General features: G+C 45.9%; 2 protein-coding genes across 2 annotated transcripts in view; one reads left to right on the top strand and one right to left on the bottom strand.

The window, feature by feature from the left end:
* The window catches only part of LOC106603157 (pyruvate carboxylase, mitochondrial), a 96526-nt gene that overhangs the window by 45544 nt on the left and 31276 nt on the right, over positions 1 to 19706 (top strand). The gene's annotated exons all lie outside the window — the stretch shown is intronic.
* Positions 761 to 12154, bottom strand: lrfn4a (leucine rich repeat and fibronectin type III domain containing 4a). The gene is made up of 3 exons (XM_014196467.2): positions 11206 to 12154; positions 6522 to 8231; positions 761 to 4484 (listed from the first exon to the last, which is right to left on the bottom strand). The coding sequence occupies exons 2-3, from the start codon at positions 8210 to 8212 to the stop codon at positions 3386 to 3388; spliced, it is 2790 nt and encodes a 929-aa protein (XP_014051942.2). The 5' UTR covers positions 8213 to 8231; positions 11206 to 12154; the 3' UTR covers positions 761 to 3385.

The following is a 19706-nucleotide window of genomic DNA, read 5'->3' as shown; positions in this document are numbered from 1 at the left end:
GTGCCCACCATCAGTTTTATCTATTGTGTCCCCCTTTCTCCTACCACCTCCTCGCCCTCCCTCTCTCGCCCTCCCCTCGGTTATGCGTGCACACACACACACACACACACACACACACACACACGGATGAGAGCGAAGACAAGGGTCTTGAACAATTGAGACGGGAGCACAGGTTATTGCCAGCTTGTGTAACTACTCCCTTCCTTTACGTGTAGAATCTGACGATGTGGCTCGTGGTCCATACCAAACATTGTGTCGAGCAGGAAGAGTGGTTTTACAAGGGACTTTGAAGCCCTAATCTGCGCTAAATGGTTCCCAGAGGTGTGACTGGTGTTAGAGGGAGATATAGCGAAATGAAGCAGGGGGTAGCGAGATGGGGAGAGCAGTTGTGTGAAATTGAGATGAGTGGGAGGCTGCTTAAAGAGAAGAGGAGGATGTTGTGTGCAGGCAGGCTAGAGACAAATTATCCATTTTCTTTTTTTTCTTACCTCGCTCAGATGAACATATGTGATTTTTATGATTATGTGTTTTTTTTTATTTTTTAGTCGCTGGGAGTTGAAATCGTTGCCGCACTCTGCTTCAAAGCGGGATTGTGAATTAGGGGCATTCAATAAGGATCTAAGGATTTCACAGCTGTGACACTTATTGTCATCATACCCCTGTCTGCTTACCTCCCCTCCACACTAACACCCCACACTGCTCCTCCCCAAACAGTCTCTCTATGCAGTTTAGTGATGAGGAGACATTTGTAGGACCAGGGTAGCAGATAAACAAGGATTTTAATGATGTATGCAGCAGTCTGTTACTGACCACTTAAACATGCATGTACATGAGTCATTTGCATGAATAATACTCAAGCCCTCCAACGCTCATTCTCTCTCCCCCTCGCTCTCTCCCTCCCTCTGTACCTGTCTCGCACATTTGTCTCTCGCACACAAATAGAATTGTACTGAATTGTACGGCTACATTAATTTCCCAATTTGCATCTGCTACTGATTTCCACAGCATGTTCTTTTAGGAGGGTTGTGATTCCCTCAAGGAACCAACCACAAAACATCCAGAGTACTGTTCGAGTTCTGTCTTTATATTGTGACGAAGCCTAGCTTGTCGAAATGGTCATTTCACGTAAAAAAAGAAAAGTAGACTGATTGTGGTGGATGAAGGTGCCTCTTTTAAGATTTTGAAATTCATATTGGTGGTTTTATGTGGAATGAGTGTCAGTCTCTCAACCACTTTCTCTCGCAAACAGACATCCACCCACACACTTGTCTCCTCTGATCATAGGGTGTGGCTGGGGTAGAGGTGCTTCAGCGTGGCAGAGTATATATTTTCAATTCAAATGGGAGAGTAAGAATGCTCGTCTGTCCTGTTGAATTACCGTGTTTTTCTGCTCAAGTCTCCAGTTGTGAATAGAAAACACCTTGGCTCTACATCTGAGATGGAAAAAGTCAATGCTGTCACTTAAAATGGTTTTCCGTCTGGCTGTCTCACAGGCGACGCCTCGGGAAGACGTTTGAGGGGGGGGGGGGGGCAGATTACAATTATTATTTTTTTGCCCGTCGATGAAGAAATTGCAGCTACCCTTAACATCGTCCCACCAACGCAGCTCAGTCGTAATGCCCAAAGCGTGAGAGAAAAAAGGTGTTTAGCTCGTCAAGGTAGGGCGGCGTTGGTGTCCAGACATGGATACGCTGAAGCCTGTTTGTGCTGCTATCGGTACAGTTGTAATGACAAAAAGAACAAGGCGTGTAAGGACTGACCATCAATTATATCAAAGTAATATTTTGAACCATGTTGAAGCTATACAGTGTTTATTTACATTTGCGTTGTTTACAAACGTTGGAATAAAACAAGCTTGACTGAATTGAAAAAAACTTTCTTTGGATGAAAAAAATAAAGGTTGCCCGCACTACAGAGGGCTATATCGGTCGACTAATGCTCACAGCAGGGGTTTTATATGCAGGGATAGAAAACGGCCTGCCGGGGTGAATGACTTGGATCGTACGACACTAAAGGATATAATGACTACTTAAAATAACTGCTTTACTTTCTTATCCAGCCTATTGGGGATGTCTGCGCTATTTCCGAGATGTTGAACTCGTCCTGAACTTAACGGCACAATTGTATCTACATCTTAGAACACTCTAGCTTTACCCAAGCTGGTCCTGTTTAACTGGGAAGATGTTATAGTAGTTTCTAAAATAACCACCAAGATCTGCCAATCTGGGCCCGTTGTCCACAAAGCGTCTCAGATTACAAGTGCTGATCTAGGATCAGGTACCCAGCTGTCCATATAACTGTATTTATTATGAGCTAGAAGGCCAAACTGATCCTAGATCAACACTCCTACTCTGAGAGGCTTTGTGTATATGGGCCCAGATATTAACTGGACTTGTCAGCAGAACATGACATATCTGGGCTCTACGATGTGAACAATGGTTGGTTGTAGAACCGCGGGTCAGTAGTTGCAGCACCGCTGGGCAGAGTTCACATTGTGTTTGTGTGAATTCTCCAATCAGCATTTTTTTTAATTGGCTGAAACAGGTCAGCAGTTTGCCTCTGGCAAGAAAAGAGGAAATGGATGCGCACACTTCTCTCACACTATCTCCTTGTCGTCTCACTTATGTGTGAATGTGTGTATCGGCCACTCAATCACACAGCTCATGCTAATTGAGCTCGACGGGGCTTTTGCGGCTATGAATGTATAAAACAGAAAAGTACATGACAGATGGCGTCAATAGACGTAGCATGAACCAACTCCCTGTCTACTGCGTTATCTCCGAGCTCCTCCCTGACGCCAGGCATCGCTTCTGCTCCCCCCAGCCAGTGTCTCTACCCCTTATTCTCCCCATCTCTCTCGCTCCCTCTCTCAGCTAAACAAACACCTCTGTGTTTGCAGATAGGCTGCTTCCTGCTCTTTGCAAACAAACATGATAATTGACTGGCATCTGATTATCACAGTTGTCTCGTGTACCAGTTTGAGGCCTGATTTCCTCGGCGGTTTGGCATTCAAAGTCGAGACGCTGCTGTGGACTGGTGGTTGATTTATTTACTGTAGTAATTCATTAATTGTTTAAGATATCTTGTTGAAACAAGTCTCAGGTTGTAATCCCCATGCGTTTGGGTAGTCGGTATCTTACAGCTTTAGACCAGCAGACATCATTATACCTTATTTTCTTTCACAATAGTTGTCACTCCCATCTGTCCACACCATACGTGGTATTAGCTCCTTCACCATGTGTTATGTTCCTTGTGCAATGCACTGTGTGCGTTCATAGTTTCTTGTCTTTTTTAAGCCAAATGGCTTTTACGTCCACCTGTCCACTGTCAATTTATCCATTTCAGTCTTTGTTTTGTTCCTTTTTGTCCCTCTGTCATCTTCACCCTATAAAACACTCTCTTCCAGGTCTCCGATGTTGTCAGCGTCACTGGACTTAGAGTTGGAGGTGGAGGTGTTGTAGGCGTGCAGGTAGCCATGTGTGAGGGCAGGCGTGTGGTCGCTGCCTGTGCTGCTCGCTGAACTGGCTGTTGAGGCACACTGGACCAGCATGCCCTGCACCGACTGGCTCCTCCTGGTCCATATCACACTTAGTCGCTTTGCATATCCGTAGCAGGTTGTCGTGGTGATCTCGCCCACGTCAAAGGAGCAGCTGCGTGTCGGCCCTAGTGGCGGGCGATCTCCTCTCGAGTCCTTCACGCGCTCCGACTCCTCTCCCTGGGCCTCAGAGCCTAGGCTGCATATGGAGCCCACCATTTTGTCCAAGTCTCTCTCCTTCTCCTCAGAGCGGCGCAGCTTGAGCTTGCCTGAGTGTCTCGGGGCCTTGTGAGCTCGGGGATGGGGTAAGGTCTGGGAGGTGTTGGCAGGGGAGTAGTACAGTGTCACTCTCTCACTCTCAAGGGTGAAAGGGGGGAATCCTTTCCCCCTGACGGCCACCTCCAGGCCTGGCTTCTCACCCTTTCCCTCCCCACTGAGCTGATCTGAGTCAAGCTTTGGCTTGGGCAGTTTCCCGGGCTTGTTCTTGGCTTGGGGTTTGGTTTTCAACGGCAGCGGCTTAGCCTGTTGGCCAAGAATGTTGTTGGGCAGAGCCACCATCATCACGCTCCCGTTTCCGTTGGTCTGAGCGTAAACATCCACTCCTTCCTTGGAGGGCAGGAAGTCGTCATGGTGATGAGCAGGGTAGTGGCCCTCGTCTCGGCAGTCTCCACAGACACGGTGCCTTACCATCATCGCCACGGTGAACACCAGCAGTGTTACCACGATGACCCCGCCCACCATGACCGTCAGGGTGCCGCCCAGGAAGTGGGCCTGCAGGGATCGGCACTCTGGGAAGTCCTCCTTGGTGCTGAACTGGGTGCAGCCTAGGACCTTGGTGGTGGCCAGGGTGGACACCCCATCGTCAAAGATGGCCAGGACACACAGGCTGTAGTCTGCTCCAGACACCAGGTTCTTCAGCAGGAAAGAGTTGCTTGTAGGCGGCAGAATTCTAACAGACAGGGAAGGGTGGGGGTGTACAAAAGAAAAGGACATTGAGCCATTTGCTGAGCAGAGAAAGAGGATATCTGAAAGCGGCTTGGAGAGGGAGATAAATCGAATGAAATGCAATAATCTACAGTACAACGCCTAAGCGCTAATGATGATAATGTGCAGCCAGCTAGAGGGAGGAGGCGTCTGATCTGCTCCTTTGTTGTGTAAATGGCCTTAATCAATAATACTCTGCTGTAGAGGGAGAAGGGTAATGGAGACTATGAAGGATATTCAGGGTAACAGGAGGCCCGACTTTACCGGAGTTTATTTCCCCAAACTTTCCCCACCCCTCAGAAACGTGTCATGCCAAGCAATGAGCTAGTCAAGACCAAGGTGATGACACATACTCACACCCCAATGAGCTAAACAATCTACGCCAGGAAGCGGAAGATGCGGCAAACACTTCGCCGTCTTAAATCTTTGACTCCGTCTCCCTACTTTTTTAATCTCACCTGGCTGGCAGTTAACCTTCCTTGAGCCCTTGCTCTACCTCCATTCCTCCACACTATTCTCAAATGATCTCTAGCTTTGGGTTACAAATCACTTTAATACGTTTACTTGTTTACATTCAGACATTGTAATGGAAATTGGAAAGATGGGCTTTACTCGAAACATTAACTCCAAATGTGCAAGCTATTATCTCCATGGGTTTATATTCTGTGAATAACATTTGAATTGTAAGCTCTATTGAAAACCTCTCAAAGGGATATGCTGTTCAAACAAATTAGGGATGCAGTCCCAGGGATGGTAGAACTTAATGTTTGCTGTCATCCCTCTTTTATTTAGCAATGAAGACTACATATGCCTTGGCATATACTAGGCACCGAAATGGTGTATTTGCGTACTTTTACTTTGATCGCGGGAAGGCTTAACAAGCAGTTCACCTGTCCTTTTTGAGTCGTCAGGGAATTATGAGCCGTGAAACGATTATAGAGCCAATTCCCATTGTCCTCTTTGAGAACATGTCTGATACCCATCAGGGGAGAAGGATGAAGTGTTAAATCATCCTGGCTACTTGCTGAAGGGTATGAGGCTGGCCTAACCATCACTTCAATCTGTCTGCGCAGTACCTCGTTATAATGCTCCAATCTGTCTGCTCTGTCTGCACCGCTTACCTGTTCTTATTTTTATTTTCATTTTCTCTCTCTCCCCTCCATTGTCCGTGGTCATACATAGATTCTCGTGCAAGGAGTGTTAGATTTGAACAAAACAACCTGTTTCCTGATGACTTATTCCATGAACATGACAGGCTGGAGATGCAGTTCCCAAGAAAAAGCGGCAAACGGAGAGTGGGTAAACGAGAGCGAGAGCTGGAAATGACGGATTGGGCGGCTTTCTTCCTGTTTTTCATTTTCCTTCTGACAGCATTCCGAGTGTGTGTGTGCGTGTAAGTGTGTTTGTCGACACTATGTCCTGACAAGTCCTTGAGAATCATTCAGTATTTTATATAAAACACTGCATCTCTATTTAGCTACCTCTCCCTACTTCCACAAACTGAAGTGAGTGGGTTCAGTGTTCCCTAGACCCAAACCCCCCCCATCTCCCTATTTATCTCCATTTCAGTCAGCGGAATGGGATGTGACACTGTCCTCAGATCTGCAGCTTGCGCTCTTATAAGGAGTTCATCCTCCTTTTCCCCCGAGTCTTCAGGCTCTCTCCTTCCACTGCCCCATCTCCCTTCCGTTCCCTCTATAAATACCTTGCCCTCTTTCATACTTCTTTTACAGTCCACTATGCCTGCTCTCCTTTGTTTCATGTGTCAGGATGGTGTGTCGTGTTCATCACCCCTGGTCCCTGTGACTCAAGAACACTGAGAACTCTGCTAAATGTAGAACCACAGGGGCGTTTTTGAACACGACAGTGTTACAATAGAGGAGAACATAGGGGTGTTTTTTTATTTTTCATCTAGCCTCATAGATGATCTATTCATGCTTGGCCAATTGGGAACTGGCTCTCAGGTTGTGCACAAATTGCTTTGTTACTGAGAGGAGCTTACCTGTACACCAGGGCGTCGTCTGCAGTGCAGTTGTACTGGATCTGGTACATCCACACCAGGTACGGCCCAGTGGCACGGCCCAGGACCCAGCGAACCTGGGCAGAGGTGGCGGTCACCCCCAGGACCCCCACCAAACGCTCACTGGTACTGGCTTCTCCATCCCCCCTCTCTCCGCTCTCCCCCTCTCCTGTGGCGTTCTTTACAGAACCACCACCACCCTTCCCGTTCCTTCCAGACCCTCCTGTTCTCCCACTGGAAATGTCTGAGGAGCCTGGGTCTCCACGAGAGTTGGTGAGGGGGACAGTGTTGTTGCCGCGGTGAGGGAGGGGGATGATCTTGAGGTCTATCAGGGCTGTAGCCTCCCCGGCAGCGTTGATGGCGATGCAGGTGTAAGCCCCGTCGTCACGCGCCCGCGTCACCAGCACGTCCAGGGTGCCATTGTAGTAGGAGTACACGCGGCTGGAGTTGGCCACGATGCGGTCGTCAGGGGAGATCCAGTGAATGATGGGCTCGGGGTCACCGATGGCACGGCACCTCAGCGTGGCCCTCTGGCCCTCCAGCACCCACAGCTTGTTGGAGTGGCGCGTGATGAGCGGAGGCTCGCAGGTGAACTCCTCCTCTGGGATGGACCAGAAGTAGCGTCCGGCCAGCTGAACGGGGGTGGCACACGTCTCCATGTCGTCGCCGCGGATCAGCCGCCTCAGCCACAGCAGCTCACAGTTACAGTGCAGGGGGTTCCCCCCGAAGCTCAGGCTGATGACAGCGCTGTAGGGCGTGGGGCTGACCACGCCCGTCTGGGAGCGGGAGAACAAGGGGTCGGGGGGCAGCGTCTGCAGCCGGTTGGACGTCATATCCAGGCGGGCCAGCTTGTAGAGTTCGCCGAAGGAGCCCTCAGCGATCTGGTCTATGAGGTTGTGGTCCAGGTTGAGGGTGTGCAGACTGGCCATGTTCTGGATGGCCTCCCAGGGGACCTTCCTCAGGTTGTTGTAGGACAGGTCCAGATCCTCCAGCGTCTGCAGGAAGTCATCGAAGGCCTCGCCGGAGACGTCGGTCAGCTGGTTGTTGTTGATGATGAGGTGCTGTAGGTTGGTCAGGCCGGACAGGTCTCTTGGCCCCACTATGGTCAGCCGGTTGGTGTCCAGGTGGAGTGAGCGCAGGCTCTCCAGGTCAGCGAAGGACAGGGGCCGCAGGGTGTGGATGGTGTTCCTGGACAGAGTCAGTTCCACCAGGCCTGACATGTTGGCAAAGTCCACCCTGCCCACCTCCAGGATGAAGTTATCTGCCAGACGGAGCTCCACGGTGCGCCGGTCAATGTCAGGAGGGACGAACAGCAGGCCCTTGTTGACGCAGAGCGTGCTCAGAGACTCTGAGAGGTTTCGGCACACACAGTGGAAGGGACAGATGGAGACCATGCCCCAGGTCTCTCCAGCGGACACGCCTGGGCCAAGTAGCACAGGGAAGACACAGGAGCCGATCACCACGGCCAGCCAGACTACAATTTGTGGGGTCAGAGGGCAGGCAGGGGGTCTCAGGGAAGCTCTGGTCACCTTTGGCTTGAGTTTAGGAGGGGGTACGGTTCTGTCTGGGTGGACCCCTTTTAGAGAGGAGCGTTGCTTTGAAGGCTTCCAATAGGATTTTGAGTGGTGTGGTGCCAGGTATGGGTGTAGTATTTGTGGGTTGGATTTAGGCATTGTTGTGCTGGTTATTCACCTGTGGAAGTAGAAATGGGACATTGTTAGATCCCTCTTGTTCATTGTTTTTTTGTTTGTTTTTTGGATCCAGTGGCGTTTAGATCTAACAGTGCATTAGAGGTATTGGATTGTGCAAATGGTATTCAGAGTTTTTTTTTAGATATTGACAATCCACAAACATGTCGGTCAACACCGCTTTTATAATCTGTGTTGGTATGGTTCAGCTGCTATGTTTGTGTAGGCCTATGTGTGTGTTTTGCAAGTGTAATTTCAGTGAGATATAAGGCTAGATTGAATATGAACCTTCCAAGCCTGGGATGTTTTCCCAGACAAGACACTGTTCAGTGGTTCTGGGATGTGGCCATGTCTACTGAATCACACTGTTACTGGGGCCAAGTGTCCTTTTGTTTGTTCTCACCCTCCACTGCCTACTGTGTTGTCACAAGGGATTGCCCCATTAACCTGATGCATTACTGTGTGTGACGTGTCTGTGTGAAGTGTGTGTGTGTGTGTGTGTGTGTGAACATTAACACGCGTCTTCTATCTAATGAGATGGAATAACAGGGTTAAGAAAAGGCAGGTCCTAAGTGAAGTTGAATAGTGGTTTGTAGTGGGACTGACTCTCCAGGTCATTATGTGCAAATGGACTTTGAATGGAAGCCTAGTCGCTTGAATTGTCTGAGTTACATCACAAGGCTGATGATTGTGATTAATGTGACAGTGTTGTGCTTTTCCACGGCGGCTGCATTTCGCCAGGTTGAGAATATTCAATTTGTGCTCGTTTGAGCCTTATGCAAGGCAGGCGTCTTCTGCTGTCACGCTCACAGTTAGTGTATGCGTTTGAGGAAGAGGAAGAGGGTGAGATGAAGGACCCACAAGGGAAATAATGGATGCAACCTATAAATACTTATGTGGTAGACTGTTTGTCTCGACGCGTGCCTTGCATGGTGTAATGATCTACATAGACGCCTTACCGACAAATGTTGTGGTGTAAGGTGGGGTTGTGGTGGGTGTAAGGTGGGGTTGCGGTGTGTGTGTGTAAGGTGGGGTTGTGGTGTGTGTGTGTGTGTAAGGTGGGGTTGTGGTGTGTGTGTGTGTGTAAGGTGGGGTTGTGGTGTGTGTGTGTGTGTAAGGTGGGGTTGCGGTGTGTGTGTGTGTAAGGTGGGGTTGCGGTGTGTGTGTGTGTGTGTGTGTGTGTAAGGTGGGGTTGCGGTGTGTGTGTGTGTGTGTGTGTGTAAGGTGGGATTGTGGTGTGTGTGTGTAAGGTGGGATTGTGGTGGTGTGTGTGTGTGTGTGTAAGGTGGGATTGTGGTGTGTGTGTGTGTGTGTGTGTGTGTAAGGTGGGGTTGTGGTGTGTGTGTGTGTGTAAGGTGGGGTTGTGGTGTGTGTGTGTGTGTGTGTGTGTGTGGTGGGGTTGTGTGTGTGTGTGTGTGTGTGTATGGTGGGGTTGTGGTGTGTGTGTGTGTGTGTGTGTGTGTGTATGGTGGGGTTGTGGTGTGTGTGTGTATGGTGGGGTTGTGGTGTGTGTGTGTATGGTGGGGTTGTGGTGTGTGTGTGTATGGTGGGGTTGTGGTGTGTGTGTGTATGGTGGGGTTGTGGTGTGTGTGTGTGTGTGTATGGTGGGGTTGTGGTGTGTGTGTGTGTGTGTGTATGGTGGGGTTGTGGTGTGTGTGTATGGTGGGGTTGTGGTGTGTGTGTGTGTGTATGGTGGGGTTGTGGTGTGTGTGTGTGTGTGTAAGGTGGGGTTGTGGTGTGGTGGTGTGTGTGTGTGTGTGGTGGGGTTGTGTGTGTGTGTGTGTGTGTGTGTATGGTGGGGTTGTGGTGTGTGTGTGTATGGTGGGGTTGTGGTGTGTGTGTGTGTGTGTGTGTGTGTGTATGGTGGGGTTGTGGTGTGTGTGTGTGTGTGTGTGTGTGTGTGTGTGTGTGTGTGTGTGTGTGTATGGTGGGGTTGTGGTGTGTGTGTGTGTGTGTATGGTGGGGTTGTGGTGTGTGTGTGTATGGTGGGGTTGTGGTGTGTGTGTGTGAGTAAGGTGGGGTTGTGGTGTGTGTGTGTGTGTGTGTGTGTGTGTGTAAGGTGGTGGCGTGTGTGTGTAAGGTGGTGGGGTTGTGGCGTGTGTGTGTGTGTGTGTGTAAGGTGGTGGGGTTGTGGCGTGTGTGTGTATGGTGGTGGGGTTGTGGCGTGTGTGTGTAAGGTGGTGGGGTTGTGGCGTGTGTGTGTAAGGTGAGGTGAGGGGAGGGGAGAGGGAAGCATGGTAACAGGGTTAATTCACCATCGAATTAGCCTAATAAGCATGATGTTATATCCCATACCTTTTTGTCTGAGGTTTTGAATGGATTGCGCATCCCCCCCTTAGTTCACAGTCAGTGACTGAGGCGTGCACGGGATTGGTTTGTCCCCTACAGTAGGTGACTTGTATAGGTGAGTGTGAATGCCCTGTTCTCCCAAGCAGAATCCCTAGGCCCCATTTACATTAGCATTGTTTTAAAGAAAAACAATCTGCTGGCTATAACTGACAGTCTTTTCAATTTGCTTTAAACCCTTGTTATACTGTTGGTTTTGCTGTGTTTTCCTCTCCTGGCTCCATGATTGATGACTAAATGGACCTATTACACCTTTTCCTTGTTGCGTCACCGTCCCTCTGTCCACCTCTCCATATTCACTTTGACTTGAGCTCAGCTCCCAAATCAAAATGCCTATGAGAAATGTGATGCTTGTCAGTTTCTCTGTTTTAGCAGTAAGTCATGAGAACCAGGGGATTATTGTGTGAATAACTCCTGACCATGGGCTGTTCTAAGGCCCGATGCGGAGCTGTTGCTAGGTCAGTCCATTGTATACCTCCTCCGAATTATGTGCAAGGATTAGCAGAGGGACATGGGCACCGATAATGAATTTACCGCACAATGTGTCTGAACAGACTGCGAGTTAGATGCTATCTCCTTATGATAAACACAGGGGTCTGTTTTACTGCGAAAACAAATGAATATTAACTTACAGAAGTTTTGCTGCTTATGCTGTTCAGGATGCCACATCCATTGATTCGTTCTGATAACTGGAGCGTGAATCAAAATAATCCGATTTAGTTTTTCAAGCATGAGCCCGGAGGTTTTCAGAGACAACAAGCTTATGTTTTCTAGATCAACAACAGATTTGAAATGTGTGAAACATTTCATTCTGCTTCACAGCATTTATCCTCCTGTCTCTTATCTATTCACTAATTGCAGTCTTCAGTCTTCTCCCAGGACAGTATCCAGTCTTCTGTTTACGCTGTAGTTATTGGTATTCAGACCCCTCTTCCTCTGGCTGTGCATCGGTCCTTTGCCGAAGCAGCGAGGCTCTAGAACATCCCCAAGCCTGTGTTATCTCCGTGTTGAACAGCCTTTCGCCCTCTCAAACGTCCAAACCCCCCCCCCCCCTCCTCTCTAACCCCCTTTCTCCTCCTAAATAGGCAGTTCAGTTTCCCCACTCTGTGGGAAGGTTAATGATGCTTTCTCACTCTCTGGTTCCTTCCGTCACGCTGCCTGTTTTGTGTTAGTCCTTCAGCCCAGGGAAAGGAGCGGTGCTGTAGAAGTAGAAGGCTCTCAACCATAGATGTCAATGACCTATAACGATTGCAGGGTTCACCTCTGTGGTCGACGCGCTTTTTCACAACTCAATCAATGGCTTGTTTTGACGTTATTTTCCCCTGCCGTCCTGTGCTGTACTAGTCTGTGATTTGTGGATTTCGCTGCAGCGAACCTGTGTGTGTGTGATCGAGAGAGAGACTGCAATGTGTGTGCCTCTGAGAGAGGACAGCGGGAGGGGAGAGTGTGAGAGGGAGGGGGGAGTGAGAGAGAGCCTGAAGCAGTCCTGGCTTTCGATAGAAGGGGGGGAAAGATGGAATTGGAATGGCTCGGAGAAAATGCAGAAAATGACCGTAGAAGAAATGAATCAAAATGAAGAGGGTGTAGGAGGAGGTAAAGCCAGCAGTTTCACCTCCCCCTTACCATTTATTAGCCAAACAGTTGGGGCCAAAGTAAGAGACGGCTTCATTACTGCTTGGATGAAAGCAGTCTGCATTCTATTTACACAAGCCCTTAGAAGATGCAGACTGGTCAGCTGGTTAGCATTTGGTGGTTTCCTATCTGCATTGCCTGTAGAACACTGTTCAAGTGAGAAACATTATGGAGACACACTGTACAGTAGCCTAATCAGGCTTTATGCTGAGGTTTCTGAAATGGGGTATTGCAGTGATGGTACTCGTTGGTTACCATCAAAAGGCCTGTTTGTTAAACCAACAATTCTATGTTTAAGTCATTACATAAATGTTTGCGCTATAATTTGTTGTTTACCTTGAATTATATTATGAGGAAACCTGTTGTTATTCTTAGATTGAAACATTTTCTTGACATGGCCAAATCACTCTAATTTGGCACACAGGAACTAGAGGTCATGAATAAATTGGTAAAAGATAATGGCACTGATTGGCCTATAGGTGTCGATGTAATAGGCAGTCTCACATTCACCCTCATAGCCGCTGCCCCGTTTGACTTAGAGACTTGAAACTTTCTAAGTAGGCATCTTTCCTCATGCTGAACAAATTTGCCTCAAGGACTGTCAGGATAGATTTTCCTCCATCTTGGAATTTTGGGAAAATCTTTGGAACTTGTCATGAACCATGAGTCAAAATGTATGTAGGCCCATAGTACACCTCTTTGTTTGAGCTAAGGGATTGGTTAAGAGATGGCTGTTATTATTGACAAATCAGGTAATCAGATTTTACATGTCCATTTTAAATCCTTTGTGAAATCTACTCCACAATGGCCTATCAACTTGAAATTTGAAATTTGTTTAGGGTCATCACGACATTACCATGATGAATCATGTTAAGTGGTCCCATGTGGCTCAGTTGGTAGAGCATGGTGTTTGCAACGCCAGGGTTGTGGGTTCGATTCCCACGGGGGACCAGTACGGAGAGGCAAAAAAAGAAAAAATGTATGAAATGTATGCATTCACTACTGTAAGTCGCTCTGGATAAGAGCGTCTGCTAAATGACTTAAATGTAAGTTTGTGAGAGGAATGCGGTTGTGAGAGGAAGCCCAGTGGCTGGAAGTGGGAGAAGATGGATCGAGATGGGTTTTGGTCGATATTCTGAAAATATACAGTACCAGTCAAGAGTTTTGGACGCACCTACAGTGGTTCCTCCTTTAAAAGTTGTGAACTTACACCGCGGGACTTAGAGGTACCCAGCGTCACGACTGCATTGCTCCAGACCACCACAAGGGGGAGTTAGAGCACCCATTATGCATTTGGGTCCCAAGGTTTTTATATGACCAATCCTATCGAGTGGTTCCAATGACAAATTTGACGCGAGCCACCCATCCCTGGTGACTTTCTTCAGCAAAGATGGCTGACAAAACATTACAGGGGAAGCAAATGTAAGTAGTTATAACGAGTCAAGCAGAAAATGTACAATTGAAAGGAATGTTGGCTAATGTAGAGACAAATGATTGCATATTTTTTTTGTCATGAAGTTAATTTACTAACATCGCTATTTAGCAAGTTAGCTGACTACCTAACATTAGCCAGCTGGCTAGCTAGTGGTATGACATGAGTATGAATTTATAACTTGTGTTGTTTTAATGTTTTAGGGACTCCTGAGAGAACCAGCAAACCAGGCTGTCGTCTTGTGAAACAGTGGATATAAAGAATCTAGCTTTTTAAAGCATTTACTGCAAATTGAATGTACAATTGTGTTAGCTTGCCTTGCTTATATTTGCCATGCAATACAGCTGAAGTAACATAGCTAGCTAACTATTTATTTGCTTATTGTGTAGTGGAGGATAATAAATAACTGTATGCCTATGGATGTGTAGGCTACATACTCTGTAGCTAGCTATTTATGAACCGACCGTCACGTTGTACAGTGCCATATTTTCCGTTCCATCCGAACAGAAACCCAGAGGGGTTTTTGTTTTTCATGGAATAGAAACACCATAATATTAATAATTAAGCAGGTACCAGTCAAAGTTTGGACACACCTACTCATTCCAGGATTTTTATTTTTACTATTTTCTACATTGTATAATTATAGTGAAGACGTCACAACTAACACATATGGAATTATTACATTTACATTTTAGTCATTTAGCAGACGCTCTTATCCAGAGCGACTTACAGTAGGGAATGCATACATTTCATTTTTTTTTTCTTCCCCGTACTGAATTATGAAACATAGACCAACAGTTTACATGTTGCGTTTTATATTTTTGTTCACTGTACATCAGCTGGTGAGCTACGGGGGAGCAAGCGATGATTGTGGGCAGACAGGCTCAGCTCCGGCTCTGATTATAAACATCTTAATTCTTGGCTAATATGTTGGCATGCATAGCCTTTTTTTTTTTACCAATTCTGTTAGTTATTAAAAGAGGAATTTTGATATTACCGTTATCAACACACTTGTCACTCCCGTTTAACAACTCTAAATTGCTTTGGCACAGTAGGCTTAATGTTGCATAAAACTTTGAAAGATCTTTTTCATCGGACACAATCAAAGTTAACATTCAGTACCAGTCAAAAGTTTGGACACACCTAGTCATTCAAGAGTTTTTCTACATTATAGAATAATAGTGAAGACATCAAAACTATGAAATAACACACATGGAATCATGTAATAACCAAAAGTGTTAAGCAAATCAAAATATATTTTATATTTGAGATTTTTCAAAGTAGCTACACTTTGCCTTGATGACAGCTTTGCACACTCTTGGCATTCTCTCAACCGGCTTCACCTGGAATGCTTTTCCAACAGTCTTAAAGGAGTTCCCACGTATGCTGAGCACTTGTTGGCTGTTTTTCCTTCACTCTGCGGTCCAACTCATCCCCAACCATCTCAATTGGGTTGAGGTCGGGTGATTGTGGAGGCCAGGTCATCTGATGCAGCACTCCATCACTCTCCTTCTTGGTCAAATAGCCCTTACACAGCCTGGAGGTGTGTTGGGTCATTGTCCTGTTGAAAAACAAATGATAGTCCCACTAAGGGCAAACCAGATGGGATGGTGTATTGCTACAGAATGCTGTGGTAGCCATGCTGGTTAAGTGTGCCTTGAATTCTAAATAAATCACAGACAGTGTCACCAGCAAAGCACCCCCACACCATCACATGACCACCTCCAAGTTCCACGGTGGGCACCACACATGCAGCGATCATCCGTTCACCTGTCAATTAATCAATCAAATGTATTTATAAAGCCATTTTTACATCTCAGGCCCGTGTATCAGGTACAGGTCCCCCCTAGCCCCAGCCTCTCCAGTCTATGAGCACAGCCCTCTCCAACCATTGGGCCCATTTACGCTGGGTACAGCTTAATGATTAAGATCAATTCAAATTTATTTATGAAGCCCTTCTTACATCAGCTGATATCTCAAAGTGCTGTACAGAAACCCAGCCTAAAACCCCAAACTGCAAGCAATGCAGATGTAGAAGCGCAGTGGCTAGGAAAAACTCCCTAGAAAGGCCAGAACCTAGGAAGAAACCAAGAGAGGAACCAGGCTCTGAGGGGTGGCCAGTCCTCTTCTGGCTGTGCCGGGTGGAGATTATAACAGAACATGGCCAAGATGTTCAAATGTTCATAGATGACGAGCAGGGTCAGATAATAATCACAGTGGTTGTAGAGGGTGCAACAGGTCAGCACCTCAGGAGTGAATGTCAGTTGGCTTTTCATAGCCAATCATTCAGAGTTGGAGAGAGCAGGTGCGGTAGAGAGAGTCCAAAACAGCAGGTCCGGGACAAGGTAGCACGGTCAGGGTTCCATAGCCGCAGGCAGAACAGTTGAAACTGGAGCAGCAGCATGACCAGGTTGACTGGGCACAGCTAGGAGTCATCAGGCCAGGTAGTCCTGAGGCATAGTCCTAGGGCTCAGATTCTCAGATAGAGAGACAGACTGCGGTTGGAACCAAAAATCTCCCATTTGGATTCATCATACCAAAGGACAGATTACCACCGGTCAAATGTCCATTGCTCCTGTTTCTTGGCCCAAGCAAGTCTCTTCTAATTGGTGTCATTTAGTAGTGGTTTCTTTGCAGCAATCGACCATGAAGGCCTGATCCAAGCAGTCTCCTCTGAACAGTTGATGTTGATATGTGTCTGTTACTTGATCTCTGAAGAATTTATTATGGCTGCCATTTCTGAGTTTGTCAACTCTAATGAACTTATCTTCTGCAGCAGAGGTATCTCTGGGTCTTCCTTTCCTGTGGCGGTCCTCATGAGAGCCAGTTTTATCATAGCACTTGATGGTTTTTGCGACTGCACTTGAAGAAACTTTCAAAGTTCCTGACATTTTCCGGATTGACTGACCTCCATGTCTTAAAGTAATGATGGACTGTCGTTTCTCTTTGCTTCTTTGAGCTGTTCTTGACATGATATGCACTTGTTCTTTTACCAAATAGGGCTGTCTTCTGTATACCACCCTTACCTTGACACAACACAACTGATTGGCTCAAACGCATTAACCTCTCTAGGGTAGGTGGCACCAAATCGTCCCACCTACGTAACAGCCAGTGTAATCCCGTGGCGCGTTATTCAAAAACCTCAAAAATGCAAAAACTTCAATTTTTCAAACATATGACTATTTTACACCATTTTAAAGACAAGACTCTCGTTAATCTAACCACACTGTCCGATTTCAAAAAGGCTTTACAACGAAAGCAAAACATTAGATTATGTCAGCAGAGTACCCAGCCAGAACTAATCAGACACCCATTTTTCAAGCTAGCATATAATGTCACATAAACCCAAACCACAGCTAAATGCAGCACTAACCTTTTGATGATCTTCATCAGATGACAACCCTAGGACATTATGTTATACAATACATGCATGTTTTGTTCAATCAAGTTCATATTTATATCAAAAACCAGCTTTTTACATTAGCATGTGACTAGCATGTGACTAGCATTCCCACCGAACACTGCCGGTGAATTTACTAAATTACTCACGATAAACGTTCACAAAAAGCATAACAATTATTTTAAGAATTATAGATACAGAACTCCTCTATGCACTCGATATGTCCGATTTTAAAATAGCTTTTCGGTGAAAGCACATTTTGCAATATTCTCAGTAGATAGCCCGGCATCACAGGGCTAGCTATTTAGACACCCAGCAAGTTTAGCACTCACCAAAGTCAGATTTACTATAAGAAAAATGTTATTACCTTTGCTGTCTTCGTCAGAATGCACTCCCAGGACTTCTACTTCAATAACAAATGTTGGTTTGGTTCAAAATAATCCATAGTTATATCCAAACAGCGGCGTTTTGTTCGTGCGTTCAAGACACTATCCGAAAGGGTAAATAAGGGTGACGAGCATGGCGCAATTCGTGACAAAAAAATTCTAAATATTCCATTACCGTACTTCGAAGCATGTCAACCGCTGTTTAAAATCAATTTTTATGCCATTTTTCTCATAAAAAGGCGATAATATTCCGACCGGGAATCTGCGTTTAGGTAAACAGACGAAAGAAAATAAAGCATTCGGTCGACTCGGGCACGCGCCTAAGCCCATAGTACTCTGATCGGCCACTTGCCAAAAGCGATAATGTGTTTCAGCCAGAGGCTGCCTCGATATCGTTCAGCTTTTTCCCGGGCTCTGAGAGCCTATGGGAGCCGTAGGAAGTGTCACGTTATTGCAAAGATCCTCAGTCTTCAATAAAAAGAGTCAAGATGAAACACAACTTGTCAGACAGGCCACTTCCTGCATGGAATCTTCTCAGGTTTTGGCCTGCCATTTGAGTTCTGTTATACTCACAGACACCATTCAAACAGTTTTAGAAACTTTAGGGTGTTTTCTATCCAAAGCCAATAAATATATGCATATTCTAGTTACTGGGCAGGAGTAGTAACCAGATTAAATCGGGTACGTTTTTTTATCCGGCCGTGTCAATACTGCCCCCTAGCCCTAACAGGTTAAGAAGGAAAGAAATTCCACAAATTAACTTTTAACCTCTCTGGGGTATGTGGGACGCTAGTGTCCCACCTGCGGGACACACTATTCAACAGCCAGTGAAATAGCAGGGCGGCAAATTCAAAACAACACAAATCTCATAATTACAATTTCTCAAACATACAACTATTATATCCCATTTTAAAGATACACTTCTCGTTAATCCAACCACATTGTCCGATTTCAAAAAGGCTTTACGGCGAAAGCATAACATTAGATTATGTTAGGACAGCGCCTAGACAAGGAAAAACCACACAGCCATTTTCCAAGCAAGGAGAGGCATCACAAAAACCAGAAATACAGCTAAAATGAATCACTAACCTTTGATGATCTTCATCAGATGGCACTCATAGGACTTCATGTTACACAATACATGTATGTTTTGCTCGATAAAGTTCATATTTATATTAAATATATATATATTTTACATTGGCGTGTAATGTTCAGAAATGTTTTGCCTCCCAAAACTTCCGGTGAATGAGCACATCAATTTACAGAAATACTCATCATAAACATTGAAAAAAATATTCAACAGTTATTCAAAGAATTATAGATAAACTTCTCTTTAATGCAACCGCTGTGTCAGATTTCCAAAAAGCTTTACGGCAAAACCAATTTTTGCACTAATCTGAGTACAGCACTCGGATATCAAAACAAGCCATACAGATACCCGCCATTTTGGAGTCAACAGAAGTCAGAAATAACATTATAAATATTCACTTACCTTTGATGTTCATCGGAATGCACTCCCAGGAATCCCAGTTCCAGAATAAATGTTTGTTTTGTTCGATAAAGTCCATTTATGTCCAAATACCTCCTTTTTGTTTGTGTGTTTAGTCCACTACTCCAAATGCAGGAAGCGCACGCAAAATGTCACAACGAAAAGTCAAAAGTTATATTTACGTTCGTAGAAACATGTCAAATGATGTATAACGTCAATCTTTGGGATGTTTTTATCATAAATCATCAGTAATATTCCAACCGGACGATTCCAATGTCTTCAAAAAAGAAAAGGAACACAGCTCGCTCTCGCGTGATAGCGCACCACTGAGCTCATGTCATTTTCTCAGTCATCTACTTCCAGGAGCTCTTATTCTCTCCCTATTCACAGTAGAAGCATGAAACAACGTTCTAAAGACTGTTGACATCTAGTGGAAGCCTTAGGAAGTGCAAAATGAACCCTAAGTCACTGTATACTGTATAGGCAATCACTTGAAAAACTACAAACCTCAGATTTCTGATTTTTCTCCGGTTTTTGCCTGCCATATGAGTTCTGTTATACTCACAGACATCATTCAAACAGTTTTAGAAACTTCAGCGTTTTCTATACAAATCTACTAATAATATGCATATCCTACCTTCTGAGCCTGAGTAGCAGGCAGTTTACTACAGGCGCGCCTTTCATCCGGACGTCAAAATACTGCCCCCTACCCTAGAGAAGTTAACAAGGCACACCTTTTAATTGAGATACATTCCAGGTGACTACCTCATGAAGCTGGTTGAGAGAATGCCAAT

This window comes from Salmo salar, chromosome ssa04, assembly GCF_905237065.1.
Source record: "Salmo salar chromosome ssa04, Ssal_v3.1, whole genome shotgun sequence".
NCBI lineage: Eukaryota > Metazoa > Chordata > Actinopteri > Salmoniformes > Salmonidae > Salmo > Salmo salar.
Note: the sequence above shows the minus strand (reverse complement) of the source record. Positions and strands in the feature narration are given on the sequence as shown.

Coding starts and splice junctions, on each gene's coding strand:
- lrfn4a (XM_014196467.2), bottom strand. CDS start 8,212: ATGCCTAAATCCAACCCACAAATACTACACCCATACCTGGCACCACAC. Junction 4,485..6,521: donor GACGACGCCCTGGTGTACAG/GTAAGCTCCTCT, acceptor CCTGTCTGTTAG/AATTCTGCCGCCTACAAGCA.